Below are 23,329 nucleotides of genomic sequence, written 5' to 3'. Positions count from 1 at the left end.
ACACCCACGTTAAAATAGGCGAATGTTTATTTTATATTTCCTCTGAAAAGTAACTAAAGGGAAACCAAGCACCTATTATTTAATATTATAAAAGAACAAAAAATGCTTTGATGTAAAATAGTAATATAAGAGACATTAAATTATGACCAGCTCATGAAACTGGAATTTCCAGGGGTGCACCTGCTGTCAATAATAGTGCTATTACTTGTACTATATCAGTCAGATCATAATGTATGTCTGTTTAACTGGTGTTACATATAGACAAACATTTAAACAAAAGTATCCATGTTTTCAGACATTAAAAAAAATCTATTTCTTGAGATAGTATTTAGAATAGGAGAAAATAAAGGGAAATGTTCATGTGTTTTACTTCCATTGTATCAGCGACCTTTTTTTCATTTGACAGCCACGCTATATGCGCCTGTCTGTGTTTTTTGAACTGTAAACCACAGTGTGCAGAGAACACCAGCTTTGAATTGTGGGTCCAACGTTGAAAATGACACCTCTTTGTGCCTTGCTCTTGCAGCTCTTGCATATAGAGTGGGAACCAACTACCCAAACCACAGCTGATTTCCTGGTTCATATCAGCATGTGACACTGCTTGATATCTGAGGTTTCACTGATGATTCGTCAGTTTCAATCTGCAACGTTTTCTGCTGTGGTTCAGGGTGGATTTCCCTTTAATGCTGGCATGATAATATGATAGACATTACTGATTATACAATGAACACATCAAATATGTGCATGCACAGTGTCGCCATGCACTCAAATGCACACAATTCATTTGAACAAATGGAGCATGTAACACACACGTACAATGCCACAATGCATTTAGCACACTGAAGAAATCGATTATGGTTGTGATACAATTCACATGTTATTTTTTCAACATTTGAACACAGTTTTCTCTATATATCTAAATATCTGACAAACACCTGCAAACTCACAACCTCAAAACATGTCAGATGTTTTGTTGCATCCTAAATGTTTAGATCTTTAAATCGTGGGAACCTGGGATATGTTGATCAGACAAGTTAAAAGCAAGTTTTAACAGTTCATGTCAAAACATCATGAACAAATCTTCATTGTAAGTCCTTTCTTTTCATATTTTATTTTCCAGGGAAAAAATGGAAACCAGTATCAACATAAACAGGAAATAAATGAACTGAAAGAACTGAAATGAAAGCAGGTTGCTCTCAAAGTCGCATCTAGTAAAACTACTAGGAGTTGCAGTTGCAGTAACATCACCATAATTTGTTTTCCCCCACTCAAATGTCAGATACACCTCAGTGAAGTAATATAACTCTTTGGCGTTGGTAAACAGGAACGATCAACATCTCCAAATACATTTAGTCATCATGCACTGTTACACAATAGAAATCCTTCTTCAAAAATCCCATCCGTCTCATTGTTTCATTGAGTCGGGGATGAAAGATGAAAACCTTGAATGATTCAATCTCGTCCTGTTTGTTGTTTGTCGACTCCATGGTAACTGTGGGGGCCACACAAATCTGTTATTGTTTCAGCTTAATTGTGTAACACCAACATGATAATCTCATAGTCTCATTATCCAGACGTGAACAAGCCTTGTTTTTGTTTGAGCTCTGAACAAAACAAAAAAACTAAAGTAAAAGTAGCCACAGAGTTTCTGTTGTTGTCAGCGTGTGTCTGCAGGTGTGTTTGGGTGCAAATATGAATGTCAAACATGCAACCGTGTCTCTCCTCAGAATCATTGTGTGGATACAACAGGCTCATCTGAACTCAGGTTACCTATACTTGCAGGTAACAGAATAATATTCAGTTAGCAACATGCTTATGTCTCAGTGCCAACAAGCCTCACTGCAACAAGACAAGTCATTTTTAGCATCTTGTGACTCATCTAATCACATTGCAACGACCGTGGAGGTGTTGACTGGTGGTGAAAGAGTTATGGGAGAATTAGGTGTGGCTACTGCCTGCATCACCCATATTCTTATCTATGGCCTCCATGTGTTTGTTTTATGAACATAAAATATGAGACCATAATGCCAGAAGAACCTGCTCAAGCATAAATCCTCCATTTAAAAAGACTGAATGGGGCCTAGGTGGGATGGTAACTCTCAGTGGGATGGGGGGGGGGGCTGCTGGTTCGTCTCTACACTATCTGTTAAACATCTAATATTTGTTTTATATTAAAACGAAAGTATTTAATAAATGTGCACTGTGATAATTAACCATCACTCTCTCTGACTTGTTGCTGTCTGTCTCCTCAGTGCCTCCTCCTCTCTCTTCCTTCCACCTCCTCTCCCTCTGCTCGTCACCAACCAACAATTTTCCCTACATTTCCCTCTGTTGTGTTGTCATGAAGACAGTGGTTGAATCTCATTTGCATGAGTGTTTTCATGTTGCCTCCTCACTCAAGGGATTGAGAACAGCTCATGTTAGTGTTCCCTGCCCCCAGTGACAAGGTCTGTTTCTGTAGTCTGACAGTACATATGTATTGTATTGTATGTTTGTCAAACGAGCACAACCCCGACACACAGTGTAGCATGACAAAATAAACGCAACAGTTTTATTAAAGCGGTGTGGAAAATTCAATTCGGAACTTCACCTCTTGTGTTAAACTGTGATAACTGCTCTTGAGGTATGTTTCAGGCTTTCCGGAGCTCTTTGAGCAAATGGACAAATACATCTATCTTAGCCAGAGTAGCAACAGAACACCTCCACTCCTGACAGGTCCTTTTGTCAGCTAGTACAGCGTGACTTACCCCCGCACACCTACACCCCCTAATAAAAGGTCGAGCACCCCTTCATTAACACCTGTCATATTCAAATTGTGTTTAACTGATTATAACTGGATGCTTCATATAAGGTCCAGTGAATTGTTGATATTTAGGCTTGCTCTCTTTTAGCCATTTGGACTTCTTACACATTTACAACATCCAGCAATATGGTGTTATTGGTGATAATGTTGGGAGGCGCTTTCTGTGGAAGGTTCTTTTTTTTCTGAACAAGATTGTCATTTGTCTTCTTTCCAGTTTAGCTGAGCTACTCCACAATCTCTCCACGTACGACCGGGGTAGTGGCCTGTTTGTGAGTCACTGAGCCAGAACATCCTGTTTCATTTCACCTTTTTATAAAGTGACTTTGTTTTTTATGTCTTATCTTTAAAGCCCTTGTTGATCAATTTATAGATATTCTTATTGAAATCAGCATCTGAGGCAAGCAGCAGCCCTGTCTGGAAAGGTGCTGTAAATGACTCGTCTTTCACTGTGGTTCAACATCTCATTAGAGGGAGTTCAGCTGCTGGTGCACTGACAGATCAGTCACCCCCTTGTCATCCAAGTCAAACTGTAAAAAAGCTGTAAGAACTAAAGGGCTCCAATAACAAGTGTCATGTAACCAATTCTAAATCACCCTTTAAAAACACACACAGTGAAGGCCTTTTAAACCCCTGGAGGACGGGGAACCGTTGGTGCATAACCAAAAATCTGATGAAGCTGAAAACAGTTGGTAGGGAAACAATAAGACAATGGAGGCAAAAGACTTTTTAATGCTTTTATTCACTGACTAAAAGAAGAGAAGCATTCATTCAACATTGATTCAAATCAACGTTCGGCAGGTTGACCCCTCAAGTGTACGCCACCTGTCAGTTAAGAGGTTTTACATGGAGGTTTGTAATATGTCCTCCCTTTTCTCCACAACAGAACCATGGATCAACACTGTTCTCATTGATAAAATCTGCCCTCTCAGCCGGAGAGGACTCTTTCCCTGCAGACTAACCCAATAAACAGCTGGGAAGATTTCAAATCAGAGTTTTATCTGATTTCAGCCTTCAATTCGCCAAGGCTTAGGCAGGTTCACTACTAAAATGCTACATGGACACCAGTGGGACACTTTTGTTTGGCCGTAACAAGTCATAATCCATGCTGTTGATTAACCAATCATCTGGACCCACACAACTAGTTCTGTTTGAAACTAGACTGACATTTTAAAAGCTGTGCACAGATCAGATTTGGAAGTTTTAGAAAGATAATAAAATGAATTTGAAATATGCTCCATGGTGCATGAAATCTGATCCAGCTGTGTTTTGGTTTACGTCTGGGTCCCTACTTACAGAAAGAAGGTAAAACCCACTGCTATGTGCTCACTGTAACAAACACAATCACACAGGAACATAACGCTCAGAATATTCAACATTAAGGATGGTAAAACCATTTTTGCAAAAAACACACAACAACGTAGCTTCTGATTTACAAAGTCTGTGTGATTTCATAATATACTTCATGTTCATAAATTGAACCCGGACATGTGTTGCATAAGAGTATACCACGGTAATGCATTGTTGAGACCTATACAAATATGCACTATGTGAGTTTATATATCTATTTATATAGTTTATATTTCTTCCTCTATGGTTTTCTAAAGACGCAGCCGGGCGCTGTCAGCACTGCTTGTGCCCCTTTGTGGCCACTAGTAAGACTGCTGTTATTGCAAACTGTCCTGATTTTAAACAAATGCACAACATTCGTACCACGATAAAACTGGGGCCGTCTAGCCAGTCTCACAGAGACCAAGAGTGAGCCCGCCGTCACCGCTGCTGTCGCTGGGCTGGCTGACCAGAATCAAAAGATCTTAAAACTAAATGATAAGATTTCATAAATCATCATAAGGCCAAGTATTGTCATTGCAAGTTCTTATTAGTTTACGTCTTCATTTCTACTGCGTGACAGTGAGAAAAAGAAAAACTAAATATAAAAACAGAAAAAAAAAAAAAGAAGTGTGGATTATATGCATTCCTCTTGCATAGTTGTGAGGTTGGACTGGGCAGCAGGCCTGCCTGCCTGGCTAATTAGGAGGTTTGGCTCTCCAGACTTGACAAGAAAGACTTTGTTTAGCGGCCAGAAACATCAGAGCCACAGTAGCTGAGATCTAAATGAAGATAGCTGGCTGACACTAAGCATGACTATCTATCAGTGCCTTGATATAGGCAGGTGTGACACCAATCTCTATGGTGTGCACCAGAGCTACTGACAGTTTGGCCAGGTTATGTTATGAGACATATTGTTGTTTTTTCTCTAGAACTACAGAGTAACAAGTATATGATGATTCCCTTAATGTTCCAGTTGTGCTGGGATCATCATCATAAGCTGGCTGGATAAACTGTTTTAGTGTCAGCAATGGCTAAAACTGAAAAAAAGAAAAAAACTGGAGAATCCAAACTTCCTCTACAGTTCTCAGTGTGGTCAGCTGCTGATGGCTTTGCTCTATGTGAACCACTGAGATTAGAACTAGCCTCATACACATCTATCTATTATCTGTTACACAGGACTGATTTTATACCAGTGCAATGCACATCCAGTGTTTTTCTCCAAGTAACAGAAACATACATCAAGATGTTAATCAGGTTCTTCACGCTCCTGCCTGAGTCCAGCCCTGTGTGAGCTCATTCAAAGTCTTGCATGTACTGGTAGTAGTCTATGGTCTTAGCATTTAGATAAAAAAATAAAACAGACATGAGGAGTCTGAAATCTCACATTGTGATGAGGAAACCCTGTCTCTTAATGGTAATCCTGTCAGAAACATTTAACCCTTCCCTGAATCACTTTTAGGGAAGGTTTTAGGCCCAGAACCATCTTACTACCTGTTTCCTACAGCTTTTTTTAAGTTCACTTCTCAAAACATTGCAAACATCCCGAGAGTCAAGATCATAAACTCTCAAGCTGGCAACGAGTCTGATCAACGATTAAAGAGAAATGAAACTGGTTACGTCTGATGTGTGTCTGTCTGCGGCTCTGAGCCTGTGTTTAGACTGATGCAGATCTGACACAGTCTGTTGCTTTGGTACAGAAATAACACACACTCGCACTTCTGGTAATGTCAATAGGATTAGTACTGGCTATTAAGTATTAGCACAGAAGTCTCAAACCCAACTCTTTGTATCTGGGCTTGGCAGGTCAGACATACCCAGATCCACTGTAGATCTACAGTTCTGCGATTGCAACACAGTTTTAATAAGCTGTCAAGGCCAACTGTCTCAGATGGACTACATTAGAGGCCAGCTCTGTGGATTCAATTACCCATCAGGTTACAGGGGCCCTGCTATCTTCCAGGATTTCTCTATGAATGCATATAAAGAGCACAGAAAAAAAAACAAAAGAAAAAAAAAACATAAACAAATCAAAAGGGCAGATCGAGCTGGCTGCAACCACAAGAATGTACAGTAACTGCTGGTAATGATCTCCTGAATAACTGACAGCCCATCTCCTCTCTAGAGCCTCCAAACCTGTCATTTTGACGGCAGAACTCATTAAAGATAAGGCTCTGCTGGCTGTGTGTCAATCAGTCCTTCTGTGTTTACACAGTATAGTATAGTTATACACAAACCTCTGTCTGTATATGGTGTATAAATAAGTCCCAGCCCAGACTCCAGGTGCCCCTTTGTGTCCATAATGAAGGTGAACTGTGACTTCTGTGTGTATTTATGTGTGTACTAAATATGCAGACTGAGCTCCTCTTACAGCGTTGTGACGTTCTTAAACTGGAAGATTGATTCAATGAGTGAAACCACCTGATTTCATGGAGCGAGTAGCTAGTCCTTATATTTAGCACAGTCAGTGTGGAGTGCTTTCACTTGTGACCTCTTGTGTACCGGACACAAAAGGCCCTTCAAATGGCCTCAGGATGCGGAAGCATCAAGTGAAAGTGAAGCTTGGCATCACAGAAACACACATTAGAAACACAGTTCACCTTTGTAAAAAGCGACACACTTTAAACAACCACTTCTAAATGGCTTCACACCTCCACTCTGCTCAGACCAGCTGGTAATCTGGTGTGACTGTCAGTGCTAGCTGCATCCCCGATCCCTTCAAAATCAGATCATTCAAAAGTTAAAAAAAAGTAAGTTTAATTTTCATGCAGACACTGGCCATGTAGTAAACTGTTTGCTAGTCAGATGGCCTGAGCGACCCCCCCTTTGTGGAATGTCCTGTTCCTAGCAGATCTCTAGCAGCAAATCTTCACAGCTCCAGAAAGCCCAGGACTAAACACTTCCTGTCAAATCTGACCTTGGCCACAGGCTGGCAGGCCACACAACGTATAACACATATCAGGCACAGTGGCCTTTGTCCTAGTGGGGGAAGCTACAATCTGTCAGCGAGTAGCTTCTGGAAGCATCTGAGGAAGTGTTTAGTCCCCGACGTGTTCCGAGATTGAACCAAACGCCTCGTCCTCTTCGCCTTTAGTTTTTACATTCACTCACTCCTCACAGTGAAACAGGTGATGATGAAGAGAAGGAGGGAGGAAATATGGTGAACAAATGTTTTTGACACGGCCCAACTCCGGACTGCTCTGCTCTAGCCTCTGTCATACTGCAGAACTGTTCTGTGTTGGACAAGAAAGGCCTCATTTGGCTTTATGAGGCTGCAGCAACATGTACTGTAGATGCAACAATGCTGTAAACCTTTATTAACTAGCATATGTTGGACATAAATGTGGCTTCCATAACACACATTCAGTACAGCTAGTGTGAAATCCTAAATTTGAGAACAAAGGGTGCTGACACTAACATTGGCCAAACCTTTGCATACAGGTCTGCTTTGGTTTGTATTTGCTCCAACTACAGAATGAGACTGTTGACTTTTCATCTAGTCCATCACAGTTTGGTCCACAGTATAACAAGGCCAGAGTTTGGACACACAAAAACAGAGCAGTAGTTTTCAGTGGAAGAAACTGAGAGTAGAGTGGAACCACAAGGAGCAAGGGGAAAAAGAAAGTAATAGCAGAAGAGGAAGTACTAGAAGGAGGTGTAGAGTAGAGAAGAATACTGGACCAGCCTCCTGCCAGTGTGTGTGTATGCGGGCACTTCAGATAGACTTGTGTCTGGGTTTAAGTTTGTTCCACTGTGGTCTTTGGCAGCTTAGAACACATCAAGGGAGGAGAACAGATCCAGTGACTCCTAATATTCATGTGAGTGAGCTAGAGGCCTGAGCTACTGTTACTTTTCCGTCCTCCTCCTCTTTCTGAAAAACCGATTGTACCCTGAGAACGAACGATTTCTGTTCCTGTTTCCTGCTGCAGTAGAAGTGATAAGACAACACTGCTGAACATGAGCAAGCCCCCACCTTAAATACACACACACACATGCAGAAAACATACGATGGCTGCACTGCTGATAACCTGTTCTCACACACACACACACATTCACACAATCTTATTTCACACATTACTACTGGTTACAACTTGAAAATTTTACATGAAGACTTGCGCAGAAAATACAGGCACGCTCTAAGAAATATTAAAACACATGTGCTGAAACTCCTAGCTACTGTAGCTTGTAATGCTGCTTCCCTAACAAGTGAACTAACAATCACAGCAACAACTAACATACATCACAAAGCCAATGACTTGAGGGAGCAAAAGGTTTGAAAAGCAGTGAGACTCCAGAGGCTTTCAGGCACAAGATGGCTCAATATTTAGCTATTGACACACAGGGATCAGGGACAGGTCATGTTTCCACTGACAGTGTTTTTTGAAAATGCTATGCTATACTGTGACCGTTTCTGTCTCCTAATGTGTCAAACCCTATCTGAGTGTAAAGTTATTTGCCTTAGAGGCAAAACTTTATCTCACCTCTTCTCTCTTTGCAAGGACAACAGAGAGTTCTGTCCACGCCATCTTTGCTAAAATGTTGGTGTGTTTTGGTGAGAAACACAAAAACTAACACTGCACTGTTGTGGCCTAAAGGTTCCTAAAATATTTCTATATCACAAATTGTCAAACCAGCCTGATGATAGACTGGCAACCTGTCCAGGGTGTACCCTGCCTCTCGCTTCATCAGCCATGTGACCCTCAAAGGATGAGCAGTATATTTAACAGATGGATGAAAATAGTCAAACCATCAACTTTTGATAAAGACTTTGTCCTCCATACAGGAAGACTGTCTGGAAGTGAAACCTATGATAAGAGGGGTATTTTTTTTTTTATCTGCTATTTTATCTGCTCTAGCTGATGATAGTCATATTGTAGGTCAAACCACAGCCAATCGTTTTGTTCTGGGCAGAAACATGGTCATAAGGGTTCAACCTGACTGCCCAAACAGTGAATTCTGACTTCTAGTGTGGAGCCAATAACACGTGAAGACTCGAGAAGACAGGAAACAAAGGAGGAAACACATGGTAGCTGGGGATGGAGTCTGTAAAATCGGCTTGTTAATATCTGTGGTTTGTAAAAGTCTATTTGCTTAGCTGAGAAAATCTAGTTTGACATTACATTCTACTATAAAGTTGCAGTGATTTCCCTCCTTATTCCCTGCTTAACACACAACACAAACCTACACAGAAACAAACATGATTTCTAAAATGAGGAATGGGAGAATTAGAGGAAGGGAGGAGGAAGATAAGATAAAAACCAACATATTTTGGTCTGAATGTGTTATGTTGGTATAGCTATCCCCTCTGAGTGTGAGTGAACAGCTCTATATACACAGCCACGGGCAGCCTTTAAAAGAAACTCTTGGTACCAAAGTGCATTCATCCTGAGATATGGACCAAGGACTAGAGAGATTATCATGGCTAAACCATCAAGGTCCCTTAACAGACGAGCAAACATTTGGTAACCACAGGCCCATCAGCAGGACCAAGCCATTCTGAACCAAGCAAAGTGCTGGCATGCCGTGTGACTCTGGTTCCATATCAGTCTATGGAAAAAAAAAAAACTGCAAGTCAACCTTGTAAACTATAGACCTTGATATGGACCTTCACAGTCTGCAATGCCATTGCCCTGATCTCAGACTGAGCTGAGCTGTATCCATTTGGGAGGGCAACTTTCCTGACAAGAGCAGGCTGACAGCATTTGCTCGTGAAAGGCAGGTGCACCATAGCCCACCCTAACTTTGATTTTCCTGTTAAAATCCCAGCTCAGCTCAGGACATGCCTTCATAAGACACCAGCGCACCACAACCATCATAACCACTTAGCAGTCACAACACCGGAGCATCAGATAGAGCCAAACTGGGCCCAGTTTTCTACTGGTGATACTCAAAAATCACATTTGTCTGTAGCATAAGATATTTTGTCTGGCGTCAGCCATGAACATGCCTTGCTAGTGCTTCCACAGAGCTTGAATAACATTTATTTCTTTATTAGAGCAAAGGCATACACTCAGGGATTAAAAAAAAAAATAGAATTGGACAATAAAAGAGACAATGATTCAATCAAAGTCATGCTTTCACCTTTGTTAATGAATGCCTGCAGAACAAGCCAGCTGCACAGCCAGACAAGATCCACTGTGCCTGACAGACATCACTTCACCCAGGAAGACTGACTACATTCAGTTCAGACATTAATTGGGCCCAGCAGGTCCTCTATTGACAGGATGGATTTCCTACGGTCACTCTCTGTCCCCCTACATCATCTACTGGAGAGATAACACGTGCAATGAGCAGATTGCTTTTGCCATTCTTTAGTCTTTATCAACCTTAATCTTTGAAAACAAATGTATGATTAGGTTTGCTGACCCTCCAACCAAGGCGGTGTGAGGGCTCATCAGATGGCAAGATAAACAACATCATCAATAACAACAACAACTGTATCCAGAAAAAAAGGGACTGCTTCAAAGGCAACTGTGACTCAAGAGGAAATTAAAAAAAAGACTATTTCTCACATTAACTGATTGTTTCACACACCCGCCGCGACACCATCACCACCACGGTCGTGGTCATAGTGATGTTAAAAGCCTACCTGAGACTGACAGAGAAAACTTTTTGCCACAAACAACCCAAAACTACGCTGTGCTGTAGGTGCCATTTCTTGGAAAAAATAAGCAGTCTTATCTGTCAGTGAAACCTACAACGTCCAAACTCACTTATTCAGCAATCCCCGCTGTTGGCAAGACGTGCATCTGCCAAAGTTCTGCGGCAAATATAACTCTACAGTAAAACTGACTGACTGGCCAACAGAATGAGAGTTGAGTTACATTCAGTGCATCCTCTTCTTTTCCCTGGTCTTACTCTTACTTTTACCCCAAAACAAGAACACCTGCTGCCACTGAGAAAAACTGGTTCCTACCTACAGTACTGCTGGCATGACTGCAGAAACCTGGGTTTGGTATTTGCCACCTTAAGAAGCTGTGCCTACAGAATACTGGTGCTGTTTTAGCATGGCCTTTGGAAGTAGTTACAGAGATATCTCAAAACACAGATACATATATGGCATTATGGAGTGAAAACCTATTTCCTCTTTAAAATAATACAGAACTACTTTTTTTTTGTTTTTGTTTTAAATCACAGAGCCCTTCATATTATGGTGCCCACTCCTGTTCTTTTCTTTGACTTGATGACTTGACATTTCAATACAAAAGGGGCTCTGAAACCAGTGATGCTAGTTGGAAAGTTTTGACCTCTAGAGCAGAGCAAAAGGCAGCTTATATTCATCCTGAATACAGAAAAAAAGATGCAATGATTTAGGACCAGCTCACTACAGATCAAAACAGAACACAGTAGGGGTGTGCTGTATTGTGACGGGCTGAATTTTCATAGTTTGGCTCTGAATGTCAGTCGGAAGACGAGGCTCCCTATTCAGTCAACTGGTGAGGTTTCCCCAAAAAGTGAGCAGGGTGGGAAGTGTGCTGGCTGCAAGCATGTAACAATATTCTCCATAACACCATTGGTAAGGTGCTGAAAACCCTTAACAGAAGCATTTGGCTTCGAAATGCCACTCACCTAAGGATTATCTGAGTCATGGCACTGACATGGCTGTTGCTGAGAACTGCATTAAAATTGATTAGCACCAGCCACAGTCGGCCATTTTACAGTGGAGTTTCCCACCCTGCTGGCAAGGCTCTCGAACAAGTGGACAAGTGCACAAGGTGTTCTTTCAGAGCAACAGAAGAAGCAGCTTAGGTTGTGTTACCCAGGAAGTGATTGATCAGTTAGTTTACAAACTCCAACGTTTGCTAGAGTGGAGCGGACAGACAGACTGACCGAGCAAAGTTTTTTTTGTTTTTTTTTTTTAAAAAGAAAAGCAAAATAGTTTCACAACTAAAGCTAATAGCTTGTGTCTGAATACAACCCTCCCCGCTCCCGCCCCCGCAATCCCACCAGTCTATCACTCAACCCGCCTGCCTGTTCTGTCCTAGCTGTGAGCAGGATAATAATATATCTGTATTTAAATACATACAAAGCCTATACAGGCAAGGGAACCACCACACAGGAAAAACAAGATTATACACAGAGCAGGGAGAGATGGAAACAGTTAAATAAAAAAAAATAAAAATAAAACAACAACAAAAACAAATCAAAGTTACATTATACAGAGGCTCTTGGAGGTTATTAAGATGAAGGAGAGACATCGAGCTCTGAATACTTCTTGTGGGCAAGACCAGACCAGACTGGGCCATGTCGGACAAGAGGGCATTTGAAGGGGCAGGATGAACCATTTTAGCAGACAAATTAAAAACTGTCCTGTCAGTGGTCAGATATCACAGATTGGTATTCCTTTAAACTGAATGAATATCAAATTTTAATCATAATATCCTATTTTTAATTGAATATTCTTAATTGGATAATCTATTTTTAAAAAATTCAAAGACTGAATCTTTTCTCTAAGTCATTGGCTAACATGATAATCAAGAGGCAAAGCAAGAAAACAGGGAATCTGTTGGAAAACAGTAAGAATTGATTGTGTGCTAAACCCCCTGTGAAAGCAACACAAAAAATAAAAATAAAATAAAAACAATCAGCTCACATCAGTTCACATGAATTTACTTTATAGACTGCTTTAAGATCCAGTTTAGATTTCTCACTTGGGTCTGCTGACTTGGACCTGGTGGGTCTGGTCTGGTCTTGACACAGTTTAGGCTGTGATGTATTGGATTTGCCATCCTTGCCTACATGCCCATGCTGAAGGCTTGCAGCTCGCGGTGGAAGTGCTGGGTAGGTTCGGACAAAACCAGGCTAGAATCCAGGCATGGGTGCCAGACACGGCCAAGGCCCAGCGACACCTCCTTGACCAGGTTATGGACTGGGTCGCCTTCCATGCACACCGACTGGTCCGGGTCAAAGTCGATGCTCTCCTCAGAAACGGTCAGGATCCGAAGACTGGAGCCTCGCAGCCTCGAGATGGCCACCAAGTTGTGGGACCACACAGTGTAACCTACAGAGGAAGATGAAGTGAGGGGGGGTTGGACTAATCTTGCCAATATTAAGGACTAATAGTATGCTATACAGTTTTACACTCAACGTACCACTGGCTACAAACCATGACTTAATAAATCGTGACAGTATGAATTAAACATTAAAACATATTAGCTTGTGAATTTACTTTCATCAGAACTTGGCGTCCTTCTTTCTATTTATCACTTCCTTTTATTTATGCATCAGCCCAGATGGAACTTTGACCTAATTCCAGACAAACACAATGCCCGTAGGATCAAGTGGCAGTTGCTGCAGGCGAGCACTGACAAAACGGAAATATTAACTACAATGTCTAGGCCAGGTGGAGAGCAGAATTTAAAAACAGTAACTAAGCAAATCTCCTCTGTTTCCCACATAGGAAACTTCAATACCACAGACACTAAACAATCTTTAAAGTTTGGCTAGACAGCAGTTTTTGAGCTTCCACAATCACTTTTCAGCATATGATAATTAAAGTGGTCTGACCAACCTCCTCTTGGTTCTGTTTTCAGACCTTAGACAATCTAGCCCAGGGCTAGAGACTTTGGCCAATCAGTGAGAGAGCAATCCCATTGGCTGTTCTACACATACAGATGAGTGTGCACGACCTTTCAGATGCATATGTATCAATATCGGTGATGCGTTTCAGAGATGGAGAAAACTTGTTGTGTAAAAATGTTTGTGAGACATAACAACTTCACAATAGTATTTTAGTGTTGTGTCTAAAGCTTTTTGACCCAAGTGGCCAAAACCCACTCATTTAGTTTATGGTTGTATCTGGTTTTGGAAAAGAACTACTGTCGGCCTCATTATCTTGAGTTACCACACAAACAATAAATGATGCCACTAAAAAAACCAAATTGCATAATAGTGAAATTATACAAAACACAAAATGTACCCTGGACACAATTATTGGCACCTTTACCAAAAATATTTGGTTGCAGAACCTTTGGGAACAATGACAGCCAAGTGTTTCTTTTAGCCATCAGGAAGCTTCTTGCACGTGTCTGCTGGTAGTTTGCGCCATTGTACATTCAGCGCCTTCAGTACCAGAGGCAGCAAACAGCCCCACAGCATGACAGAGCCTCTACCATGTTTCACTTATGGGCTTCATTTCATTGCCTATAAATAAACTGAGCTCTACTTTGGTTTCATATGTCCATAGAACATTATCCCAGAAACACTGTGGCTTATCCATTTTGCAAACTTTTGCCTTTTTGCCTTTTAACACTGGTGTCCACCGTAGCCTTTATGGAGTCCTACTTAGTTTAAGGTGCAACGTATGGTACGGGCTGAAACCACCACTCAAGATTGCCTCAGGTCAGCCTGAAGCTGTTTAAATGTCTTATGTGGTATTTTTCAACAATATGTACCAATCTTCACTGACTTCTCTCACTGAGTTTCTTCTTAGAGCCACATCCTGGAAGTGTCTTAACAGTTTTATGGCTGTGAAACTTTCTGATAATATTATGAACTACTTAATTGGGGATTTCAAGATCATTGGTGATTATTTTGTCGCTTTTGGAACTGTTATGTTTTTTTGATAAAAACATTTGCGATGCACTCAGACCACTGTCCATCACCATTGTCAAAAAGACAGTGGAGAAAAAAAAAAACCTGTCCATAAACCATTATTCATTGGTTAATTCAGGTCATGTGAACACTGAAAATTAAGCACAGGTGAGTCTTATTTAGGAACTCATTTAAATTCATTAAAAGGTGTGTCCAACATACATTTTGTGTCTGTATTTTTTTTTTTTCAGTCTATGAAAATTTTTCATACAATTCTGTTGTTGTTCAATAAGTTTGGACATTTTAGTAAATTATCTAATAAATAAATAAATAAATAAATAAAATACATTTCTGAAGATATTCTAAAATCTGTGCTTAAAATTCAGGGGTGCCAACAATTTGACCGTAACTGTATATATCCCCAAACAACAAGCTGGACTTACCATGTATCACCAGTACAGCCAGCTGAGTACATCTCCATGCTAAGAGAACCAAGGGGTCTTCGTTACGATTGACACTGAGGTCAGGGAAGTCGGGGTCATCCCTCAGAAGCAGGAAGTGAGTCAGCGTTTTGTTGTACTGCTGAGAGATGAGCTCCAATGTGGCATCAGTCACCAGCGTGCTGTAACTGTCGAGGTGGAGGCGCTCCAGAGGAAGGCTAGGTTTCAGGACCCTGAGGAGCTCCGAGCTGTCTACCTCCAGGGCCATAATGTACACTCGCAGGTTGGCACTCACACGAACCTGGGGAGGATCAGGTAAACTTGATTGATGTATTCATGCTTTATTGGTACATTTCAACAAACATTCACATCCTGTCATCAAACAGAGCCCCTGCAACACAGAGAATCAGAGACAGCTGTTGCATTACCAGTGCCTTCCAATCGTCCTCTGTGGCTGTCCCTTCTAATGGTTTGAACTCCAGGGCAGCACCATTGAGCAGCAGGGAGAGGCGATGCAGTGGAGTTCGGCGTGGAGATGCCAGCAGACCACAAAGCTCAGATGTCAAGTCGGAGAAATCCAGAGCCAGGGAATTAAGATTAGAGAGGCGATCTAACTCTGATGGTGAGATGAGGGGGCCTGAGGACAATTCAAGAAAGGTGACATGTTGTAGATAAATACTGAGCTTGAGCTTTGAAGGGACTGTTCAGTCATGTAGTACGTGCCGCCAAGCTTGTGATATACCAGAAAAATGCATACCTAGCTGGTGGTCCAGTAAACTGAGGTGCTGCAGGGTCTCAGCTGAAGGATTCGACAGGCAAGCTAAGGAGCAGGGAGTCACCAGACCCAGCATGAAGCTACAGGACAACCACCTTAGCTGCCTGCTGTTAGACAGCAACTCCATGAACAGCTGCTGGATTCTGCAGAGAGTAGAGGGGAAGGGTTAACGAACAGAAGCAGGAGGAAAATTAGCTTAAATTCACTTCTCCAGCATGACTACAGCTTCCTACAAGGTTCATTTAACACACCCATAAGACCCGTTCAACCTGAAAATAAACCTTGGGGGCAACGAAAGAAAAACAGGATCCAAATCAGGATATAGATTTTTGCAAAGAGAAAGATATACAACACTGGGAAAATGTAATATTTTGCTTTTTCCTTTATGCTTTTATTTGGGAATATAAGACGTATGGAACCGACGTCTCCAAGTCCATGCTCAGGTAGCTCTGAGGGTATCAACAGGGTTATTTTCTTAGACTGAAGATCTGACCACAGATTCTGAAATCTACATTGAATCTACCAGGGACAAGATCTGCTAATTAGCATGTTATTTTAAAAACATGACATCATCATTTGCTGCTCCTGGTCTCCACCCCCCCCTTTAGAAACTGATCCACAGAGCATGCACCTTAGCAGTCTAGGCTACATTATACCAGCAGTTTGCTGACAGGCAGCTGGTTACACACGGTGAGTGTGTTTGATGTGGATACACTGTGTGCTGTGCTGATGCTGGAGATGCTGCATGCCCTCTAACTGGATGATGTCAAACTGTCTTATGAACATCCCCCCATTTTGTTATTTAATTACTATTTTAAAAAAAACCCCACACTGCTTCCAATCCAACAAAGGTTGCAACAGTGTCATTTTAAAATTAAGATTCCCACATAAGCAAAACTGAATATCAATGGCTACAGACAATACCCAGTATTTCATCAAATAATGGTCTGCAATCAATCAGTTACAAAAATAATAGCATACTGCAGATTTACATAAAGTGCATTTTTCTTTGCAATGCAAGTTACCATTCTACGGACAGAAACAACTACAATATCTAACCATGTCTGACATTCTACAGAAAATTACTTCTCTGTTGAGTGTGCTTACTCATTGATCTTTTTGTCCCCTTGGTGAATTTGGTGCAGGTTAGAGCTGTCTAATAGTCCTTCCTGCTGGAGAATACAGGTGTCTCCATACAGACTCAGCTTCTGCAGGTTTCTAGAAAATGAGAGAGGCAAAGTTAGAAAGCAGAAACAGTACTAGACTGATCTATAAAAACAAGACACCTTGTTGTTGGAAAAACATCAGTGTGATATGGTGTCATTTATAAAACATTTGAATAAAAGACAAATTTGGTTTATATACGTTCTCCTTCAGTAGAAAGTGATGTTCCAATTTTCAACAAGAGCAATTTAGTAGGTGGTAGCCTAGTTACGCTACAAGCCCATAAAATTTTTGTCTGTATCTTTAACTGACTGATTTGACAGAGGAACATATAACATCCCCTGGCAATTATCTGAAGACAAAGGTTTTATTATAATTTGTCTTGTTCTGTCAACATTTGTTTAATTCATTACAGGTACAAGCTGTTTTTCTGGTTTTATCACACATTGCACATGAGTGGTGTCTGGTGGTTATCAACAGAAGCAACAGCAGCTAGACTAGAGTTTGTGTGTAACCATTTCCAATCCAAACAACTTAATAAGGCAAACTAATCTATCCCTAGTCTGTATATTGCCAAGTTGTCACCACAGAATTATGGCTGCCCTGCACTGCTGTCTAGAGCCCTTTATATCCCCATACCCAAAATAGATTGGCAGCAATCAAGCCGCAGTCTATATGCCAAAAGTTGGGGCTTGGAAAAGCAGTCAAGGTAAGCATAGAGGTCAAAATGTGCTCAATTACATTCTTCTGAACAGACAGTCTACATCTGATTTGACACTAATGTTTAGAAGATGTAAGTTGTGGGAAATGGTCATCAATCGCATGTGTGCCATGCAGCAACACATTACTGTGTACTGTGTATATTATGTTATGCAGCCCACTTCCTGTAAACCAGCTGAGAGCTAAGCCTCTGCAACGAAACCAACAGCAGACTTGTGTGCAGCTACTTAGTGTGCGAAACTGCTAATAATGGAACAGTAAGTTACCTGTTCTCATTATTTTGAACATGTACCAGCACCAGTGGAGTTGGACCAATGTGTTTGTTGAAAGAAACACAGACTACTTCAGAACATGAGAGCTGTTGGATATAGCAGCTGTCAAGTGATGTGTTTGGGGCAGTGGGCAACTGGTTTGAATTGTTACTGATTACCAATGAAATACCAAATAACATACTTAGCTGACTATGACATATTTTATTATGAGATACTAATAAAACTACTCACTTGCCAAATGAACATTTTTAATTGCAGGTTTGCTCATGGCTGTCTGGAAATAAGAAACTGAACACAGCATGCAGCAAATCCTATTTGAGTTTCAATAAGGACAGGAGCTAAGTCCTGCTTCCATACTACAATGTAATACTCTACAATATGAACTAAATAATAATCTTCACTGCATCTTTAGAATACAAGAAATCAAAACACTTTATTGCTTTGTATTGACAGGAAATGATGCAAGTCATGGACTAACCGATACAACTTTGTTAATTTTCCAAATTTTGAATTTGTGGTAGCTCCCTAAAGAGAAATAAAAACTTTTCTTACATGATACTTTATTTCTGGTGGAACAATATTTACCATGAACACCACATCCAAAAATTAAGCAACTTCTGTATACATACTGGATGTACCTAATATTGTCACATTTCAAAGCCATGTAAGAATTAGTGTACACCACTGAACAGGGACTCAGATTAGGTTAGATTTTTTTGAATGGAAACTGCTCAGTAAGAAGGATTCAGACAACAGAAAATGTTTCAGCCCCCTCAGCAGAATAAGACATGAACTGCACAGCTTTGGATGGCTGCTATTTAAATACTACAAAGCAGTGCAGAGAATAATAGAGAACGTGGGAGAAGGTATAGAGGTTCTGCCTTGAAATCAGGAATCTCGACATTCAAAGGAAAAGTTTTACAGAATAGCAACTTCCACTGCAGAAATTATCCAAGTGACCAGATTTGATCTATGGTGCTAATAGGTGATTACATCCTACAATATGCAATGACATACCAGAGCTAAATATATGCACACATACACTGTATATGTGTGTGTCAGTGCTGATATCAGCAAGTCACACGCAACAAAGCTTTCTCTAGCCACCACCAGTTCTGCATTGTATCTGCTGGTATGGAGACCAACGCAACATGGAAAATAGAACTGGCAACAAAAGAAACGCAGACGAGCATTTGACTTGGCACTGACACTGACGCATTCATCATACATACATTATTATTTGAAGACAGTGAATGTAAAACTAGGCAGTTAAATATCATTATTTAACCAATGTCTTCAGATACATAAAGATAACATTGGGTGCTAGCTCTACCGCAAAGACATGTCCTGATTACGTAACTCCTAATGTCAGGGTTTGTTTATAGCTAACTGAGCTAGCTAGCTCCTAGCTTACTGCGACGCAACAAATACTATGAAATTTCAACAAAATTACATTGTGTCACGCGAATTCCGGAAAACTGAATAAAAACAAACGTTCAGAAAGACGTCTCAGAGCGAATGTAATGTTACCTGTTGTTGCGGATGCTGGTGAACACACACAACACCTGGTCCAAGTAGGTGGCCATGGCGTCTCTCCATCGCTCGGAGAGCTGCGGGTCGCCATCGGGACCGGGAGGCTGGTCCATCCTGGTGGACGGCGGCTCGTTGTTCAGAGGGCTAAGGTAGCCTTCTACCGGTGCGAGTTCAAGCTGCAGCTCCCGCACAAAAGAACCGAACTTCCGCATGAGGAATTCTAGCTTTGGGGTCTCCTCGGAGCTGGAGCCGCCGCCGTTACACCCACCGCCTATCCGCAGTTTGAGCTCGGTCCACAGTGCGGGGTAGAAGAGACACTCCCTCCACCGTGAACACACCGCCGAGGCCCGGAGCTTGTCTCGGTCGGACAGAAAGGAGAATATATGGACGATAAGCTCGCTGGGCAAAGCCATGGCTCCGACACCCCCGCACAGAGCCATGGCGAGCTAAGAAATGTGCTGTCTGAAAACCGACCAGATATATAAGAAATGTTACAACCGTTTTTAAAATAGGTGCAGCGGCGGCTAACAACTGCAACTCGTCTTCCCCTCGGTAAAAACAAACCGTTTTTCAGCTTTGCCTTCAATACTATTGGACCGCACCACTCTCTTTCAATGCACGGGGAGCAAAACAATCCTCATTAATGTTACAAAAATGTCTGTCACAGGACAAGTGTAAGTATTTGTGTTTGCTAAAATTACAGTTTTATTTATTCAATAATATTAAGGCTTTAGTGGTATTTTTGCCAGATTTTTGATAATCTGTGATTGCATCTCTGCGTTGACAAGTGAATGGTTTAGTCCTGAGGTGCTGTTATTTTTGCCATACTGCCATACTCCGCGGGAGGGCGGTGTTTCTCGACACGTAAAGAACTCGAGCCAACACGTGATTTGTATTTTGGAGTTAGTTCCCACCCAGACACACCCCCACCAGTTCATCATTCGCTGCAAAAGGAGATTACAGAGCGTGAGTAAAACCAGACCACAACATAAAGTTAAAGTGACAACAGTATGAATCTCTTAACAATAACGATATGCATCACAAGAGTAGTAGTATTTATTGCATGGGTGGTGCACAGGAATGCACTGTGAAACACTGATGTTTATTTTGTTTGTCTCACTTAACTGTGCAACACCATGAAATCATGTCTATTTTTCTTACCTTTCATGTCTGTTTGAAATAAACAAAACTGTTAACAACAAGACATCACCCCTGACTGTGCTGCATTCAGCCATTTAATTCGCAACACTCATTTTAAATGAAAAAATATAATTTTTTGATCGTACCATATTAAATTAAGGGAACGTGTAATAGTTTCGTATTTTTATCTCTTTTTTTGATAAATCAAACTAATGAGCCTCAACATGCTGCACTGACGTTGCTGCTGACACTGACACTAGGCTTTCGTTAATTTCAAACGACTTCATTACAATTTGTGACCAATCCAAATGAATGACAAGGCAGTGGCTATTTGAAACTCTGAACTTTATGATTGACAGGTCAAACTTTAGACTCTGTAAAATCATAAAAATAGACAAGGGGCACATCTGGAGTGCCTTGAAGAAACTGAGCTGTCAGCTGCTCCAGTGGAGCTGTGAAGTGGCCATCAAGTCATCCTCCAGTCTCTCTGGCCATGCAGGTCTGCAGCAATGACTGTGGGGTCAGGATAGTCGTTTGGTTCCACTTATCACCACAAGATAGTAGTACAATGACTCAGCATAGCACCACAAATGAATCCTCCTTAAAACTTTTTATCACTACTGTGCCTCCTTCTTGTCTGTTCTTCTGTCACAATCACAGACTTCCTGACAGGGAATTACTTGGAGGAGATGAAGTGTGAAGAGGAAAAGAGAAGAGGACCAATTAAAGTCTAAATAACCACTTAAAAGGTATTCTGGTAAAAAAAAAAAAAAAAGAGAAAAAAGAAAACATTATTTTTTAAATAGAATTTCAGCTCAAGTGATTGACTGCAGTAATTTTATAATAACCAATGTCTGATGTAAAAGTCCATCTTCTGTGATGGTGTCAGAGCTGGAAGCTTTTTATCTGTGGTGGATTTGTTAAAGTTAATGCTGGTTAATTTTCTGTCACATCAGATTTATTTTCTTTCAAGGGACAATGAAAATTAATTGTTAGAGCATACCTACATTTATATGGCAGACATTCTAAAATGAAAGAAGCTCACTAAGGTTAAAGTTGAGGTTTAGGACCACTTAGAAAATGAAAATGAGGAAGAGTTTTTGTGTGGACAGAAAATCAGGTATGATACAAGTATGATACTATATACAGTAGAAGACACCAATCATGTGTGTGAGACTACATGGATAACATTTTATAATTACAATTTAGCAATAAATAAAATAAGATTACAGTTTATACTATTCAATATATGCAAATAAAGATAGAATAATGCAAATTACATGAACGATAACTCAAGACTGACATTAGTAGAATTAGACTGCAAACAAGGAAAATTACGACAGTATATCCAAGCATATAGTAGCAAGGTCATATACAAGATAAATAGGATCAGCACATAAAGAACAGTTACGGAAGTAGGCAAAATATCAAGACTACTACACTAGATTTTAACACTCCACTCTTTCATAAATCGAACTTTGACAAAACTAGAGTAGAGGGAAGTAAAGGGACTCTGTGGTTACCTGAAAGATGAAAATAACAAGAAAAAGGTGACTAAATACATTATTACTGTTACAAAAATTGTATCAGCAAAAAATGACCATTTAATATTAGTCAAGTACTTAATTTAAACCATATGGTTCCACAGTCTCTAGAGTGAAAATCCAGTTGAATTCCCTCATTATTAATTGTTTTACCAGACATAAATCTTCTTTACATCCATACATTTCAGGTGCTTGTTCATGTTTTCTCTGCCCTATAAGTAATTTTTCACCTTACAGGGACAGTAGAGATAAAACAGGCTGAAAGATTAGAAATGCATGATCTATGAATAAATTTCATGGATAATATAACATTACTTGTTTTTAGAAGTTGTAGAGTGAAAGTAAAGGAGCTTTAAGTGAGTTTGTCATGGAGTGTCAAGGACAAGGATCTTGTTCACCTTTAAAGGTTACAGTCATCAATGCAGAGAACATAGTATTCATACATGACTACAAATCCAACATAACATGATAACTTGAATAGATTATAGGTAAACCGATGTCTGCCACTTGTTCTCTTGGAAAAAGAAAGTTCAGCCAGTATTTTTTTAACTTTCTCAAATAAACATTACAACCTTTCTTTTCATACCTTTGTGTTTTGCCTGATGGAGTTTTTATTTTTTGAAGTTTCACAGGAATAAACTAACAGTATCGCAGGTCTGTTTTGAGGGGCCTAAGACATCAATCCTTAAATTCAGTGAGACTGAATATCATTGTTGAAAGACTTTACACAGTCCTATGCAGAAAAACAAGCAACCCTGATGACCATCTATTGAATCCAACATCTTTTATCAATATGCTGCCATCTACTGTTTAGGGAGAAAACACAAATAAAACTTACATCACACACTTCAGTACCTATTGTAATTTCTTTGTGAAACATAAGCATTTTTAAATGCTAATTTAACCTTTTATTTAGTTTAACGGGACTATTTTTGCTGCCTACCTGGGCAGTTAACCAGCTGGACTTGGCGGTGAGATTGGATTTATACTCGATATGAAAGTAGTCACCATTTTCAGTGTTTGCTAGCTCCCATCCCAAATCAGGCTGCAAAATTAGCTAGTAGTAAGAGAGATCATCA

General features: G+C 40.5%; 1 protein-coding gene across 2 annotated transcripts; it reads right to left on the bottom strand.

Annotated features, from left to right (window-relative positions):
• Nucleotides 1-376: 376 nt before the first annotated feature.
• Nucleotides 377-20,213, bottom strand: fbxo33 (F-box protein 33). Of its 2 annotated transcripts, XR_002665261.1 has the most exons (7): nucleotides 19,564-20,213; nucleotides 16,985-17,095; nucleotides 15,860-16,020; nucleotides 15,531-15,739; nucleotides 15,106-15,403; nucleotides 12,781-13,130; nucleotides 377-1,492 (listed from the first exon to the last, which is right to left on the bottom strand). XR_002665261.1 is itself a non-coding variant. In XM_022750043.1 (6 exons), the coding sequence occupies exons 1-6, from the start codon at nucleotides 20,004-20,006 to the stop codon at nucleotides 12,865-12,867; spliced, it is 1,488 nt and encodes a 495-aa protein (XP_022605764.1). In that variant the 5' UTR covers nucleotides 20,007-20,213; the 3' UTR covers nucleotides 12,120-12,864. The 2 variants fall into 2 exon arrangements, 1 of the variants encoding a protein (XP_022605764.1); XM_022750043.1 differs by lacking the exon at nucleotides 377-1,492 and having other exon boundaries at nucleotides 12,120-13,130.
• Nucleotides 20,214-23,329: the final 3,116 nt, after the last annotated feature.

This window comes from Seriola dumerili, unplaced genomic scaffold (genome assembly GCF_002260705.1).
Source record: "Seriola dumerili isolate Sdu_G_001 unplaced genomic scaffold, Sdu_1.0 BDQW01000149.1, whole genome shotgun sequence".
In the NCBI taxonomy this organism is placed as follows: domain Eukaryota; kingdom Metazoa; phylum Chordata; class Actinopteri; order Carangiformes; family Carangidae; genus Seriola; species Seriola dumerili.
The sequence above is the reverse complement of the archived record's forward strand: the minus strand, read 5'-3'. Positions and strand labels throughout refer to the sequence as shown.

Excerpts from the sequence above, each read along its gene's own strand:
- fbxo33 (XM_022750043.1), bottom strand. The coding sequence starts at position 20,006 with ATGGCTCTGTGCGGGGGTGTCGGAGCCATGGCTTTGCCCAGCGAGCTT. Across the intron at positions 17,096-19,563 it reads ACCAGCATCCGCAACAACAG|AAACCTGCAGAAGCTGAGTC; the intron begins GTAACATTACAT and ends CTCATTTTCTAG. Across the intron at positions 16,021-16,984 it reads GGGGACAAAAAGATCAATGA|AATCCAGCAGCTGTTCATGG; the intron begins GTAAGCACACTC and ends TACTCTCTGCAG.